This window comes from Plasmodium reichenowi, chromosome 10, assembly GCF_001601855.1.
Source record: "Plasmodium reichenowi strain SY57 chromosome 10, whole genome shotgun sequence".
Classification (NCBI taxonomy): Eukaryota; Apicomplexa; class Aconoidasida; order Haemosporida; family Plasmodiidae; genus Plasmodium; species Plasmodium reichenowi.
Window position 1 is genome coordinate 1,029,634 of NC_033655.1, and position 2,695 is coordinate 1,032,328.

The window sequence follows — 2,695 nt, forward strand, 5'->3', positions numbered from 1 at the left end:
CTTAGCTAAACGGTTATTATATATATTGCCAAGAATTCAAAAATGAATATAACAATTATTTCAATTCTTTCATAAAAGAATCAGAGGTTAATATTTCATTTTATTATTTCATTTTATTATTATTTTTTTTTTTTTTTTTTTCCGCCCTTTCTTTATTCAGTCTTTATATATATATGAAAAAATATCCACTTTTATATATTCTCATGTAAAAATGCGTAGGATATTAGAAAAGACCTAAAAGATCTACAGATTCAATATATGGATGATAAGATACTACTAGGTATTTGTTATATATCATAAAAATGTATATTAATGCATATTGTTATTTTTTTTTTTTTTTGCATAGGATATATACAATTGTTTTGCTTCTTTTATATATACAGGAAATAAAAGAAAAATGGAGCTTGATAACATGCTGCATTTTTATAAAGAAAAATTATTAGACATAAAAAATCATTGGGACACTAAGAATTTTTGTGATGATAATTTAAAGAATATTGTATATGATATATTAAACGTTATAAATTAACTATACATTTCAAATATTAATTACAAATGAATAAAATATGTACCTTTGTATTATCTCTCCATGTATATTTCCTCTTTTGTCTTGTCATTTTTATATTTATTTTAATATGTATTCATATGTTGAATCTTAAAAAGTATAATATGAAAAAATTAAACAATAAAATAAAAAAATTAAACAATAAAATATAACAATAACATATAACAATAACATATAACAATAACATATAACAATAAAATATAAAAATAATATAAAAAAAATACATACGCATTTATATACCATTTGTGGTACTTTGTTTAATTTTCCTCATAATCCTCATATCTACTTCTTTTTGTTTTATTAAATAGCTGTAGAAATAGTACATTCTGACCATTCGATATAAATCGTGCTATGAGCCTAAATTGTAGTTGAGTGTTTTCTTTATATTTTTCATTAGAAAAAACATATGCATTTAATATATATGAACGAAGAAGTATCTTCTCAAATTTGAGTATTTTTTTCTTTTCCATATTCATAATGTTAGTAATAATAATACAATTTTCAATAACATTGTTTAATTTTAAAAAATTAAATGAACAAAACTTTATATTGTTTAATAAAAATGACTTATTATTTATAGATATCTTTTCGCTTTTTTTTTCATTATCAAAAAGATCTTTTAATTGTTGTGTGCTTAAGGTTTCGAGTTGTTTATATGTTTTTTTTTTTATGTGGCTATCTGAAGAATTATTATCATCATGTTTATTTATGTTATCATAATTTATGTTATTATCCTTATTTATGTAAATGTAGTTGTTCTTCTGGTTTGATGTTACATTCTTTATATCACCGACAAGAGTATGTACATGTGGATCATTTATATTAAGCGACGGGTGATCATTATATCTTGTTATATCATTTTTTAAAGGAATGGTTTGGACAAATTTCATCAAGTTACGATTTGCATGTTTGATATGTTCCTTTTTCTCATCCATCCCTAAGAAATATACTTGTGTCATATTATGTAAAGGAGAAATAATTATTTCATTCAATACATTATAAAAGGTTGAAGGGGAATGTAAGGGATATGTAAAGATAGGATAATTAATACTTGGAGATCCATTAGGTATAGTTAATAGAATACTAAGAATTTCTAATATAGCTGTTCCATCATTACAAAATGGATCAATTATATATGTTTGCTTTGAATTGTTTATATATTTAAATAAATTAAGTTTAAAAATAGCAGATGCTATTATAGTACTTTTTAAAGATTGTTGATTTTTATATGCTTCGTATACTCTTATATTCATATTATTACTTAAATTGATATGAATTTTACATTCATTATATTTAAACAATACATTAATTTTTAATGGAGTTAATTGTGATGAAATTAATTTTTTTTTTTTCAACAAAATATTTTCATCTCCATTCTTTTCAATATATAATTGTTGTTGTCTTTTAATTACATTCAATATAATATTTTTTATCATACATGTATGATATAAACGTGACTTAATACTTGTAATACTAATTTCAGGTTCTCTTAAAACACTACTAAATGGAATATAAGCATTCCAATTAATCTTTTTCATATCATTAATAAAATTATTTTCATAAGCACAATAAGAACTATAAACCTGTAAACGAATTTGTTCTATAGTTCTACTATTTATCAATAATTTATATAAATAATATAAATCGGATTCAATTTCTATATTCTTATCTATAAAAACGTGACTATATTTTTCGTCATATATTTCTTTTTCTAATGTGAATATATTATCATTCTTGTACGGAACAACACAAGAATATTTATAAGTTTCTTCTACTTTATAATTTAACAAGGATGAAGTATACATCCTTTTATTCTTATTGTTTGACCATTTTCTTAAATATATATGACAGTTAATTGAATATTTATTACTGTGTGCTTTTATAGAACTTAAACATTTTCTCATAATTTGGTATCTTTTCTTTTAAAGTAAACATTCAAATGGAGCGTTCAAAATATTATACAACATTTTTTAAATATAAATAAATAAATATAAATAAATAAATATATATAAATAAATATATATAAATATATATATATATTTGTTCTTAATTACGAAATGTTATTCATGTTGTTATTTTGTAAATCCTTGATAAGTATCAAATTTTTTTTTCATAAAAAAAAAAAAAAAA

At 20.7% G+C, this 2,695-nt stretch overlaps 2 protein-coding genes across 2 annotated transcripts in view; one reads left to right on the forward strand and one right to left on the reverse strand.

Moving 5' to 3' along the window:
* PRSY57_1025500 (hypothetical protein) overlaps positions 1-529 on the forward strand; it is a gene marked incomplete at both ends in the record, with an annotated part of 1,203 nt that extends 674 nt beyond the window's left edge. Inside the window, 3 exons of the mRNA XM_012907844.2 lie at positions 6-86; positions 220-280; positions 384-529. Coding sequence (XP_012763298.2) covers positions 6-86; positions 220-280; positions 384-529 — 288 coding nt within the window. The remainder of the gene's footprint in view (positions 1-5; positions 87-219; positions 281-383) is intronic.
* Positions 530-822: 293 nt separating this feature from the next.
* Positions 823-2,469, reverse strand: PRSY57_1025600 (hypothetical protein; the record flags this gene model as incomplete). Its single annotated transcript, XM_012907845.2, has 1 exon — positions 823-2,469. One exon carries the CDS (start codon positions 2,467-2,469, stop codon positions 823-825), a length of 1,647 nt encoding a protein of 548 aa, XP_012763299.2.
* Between the last annotated feature and the right edge of the window lie 226 nt (positions 2,470-2,695).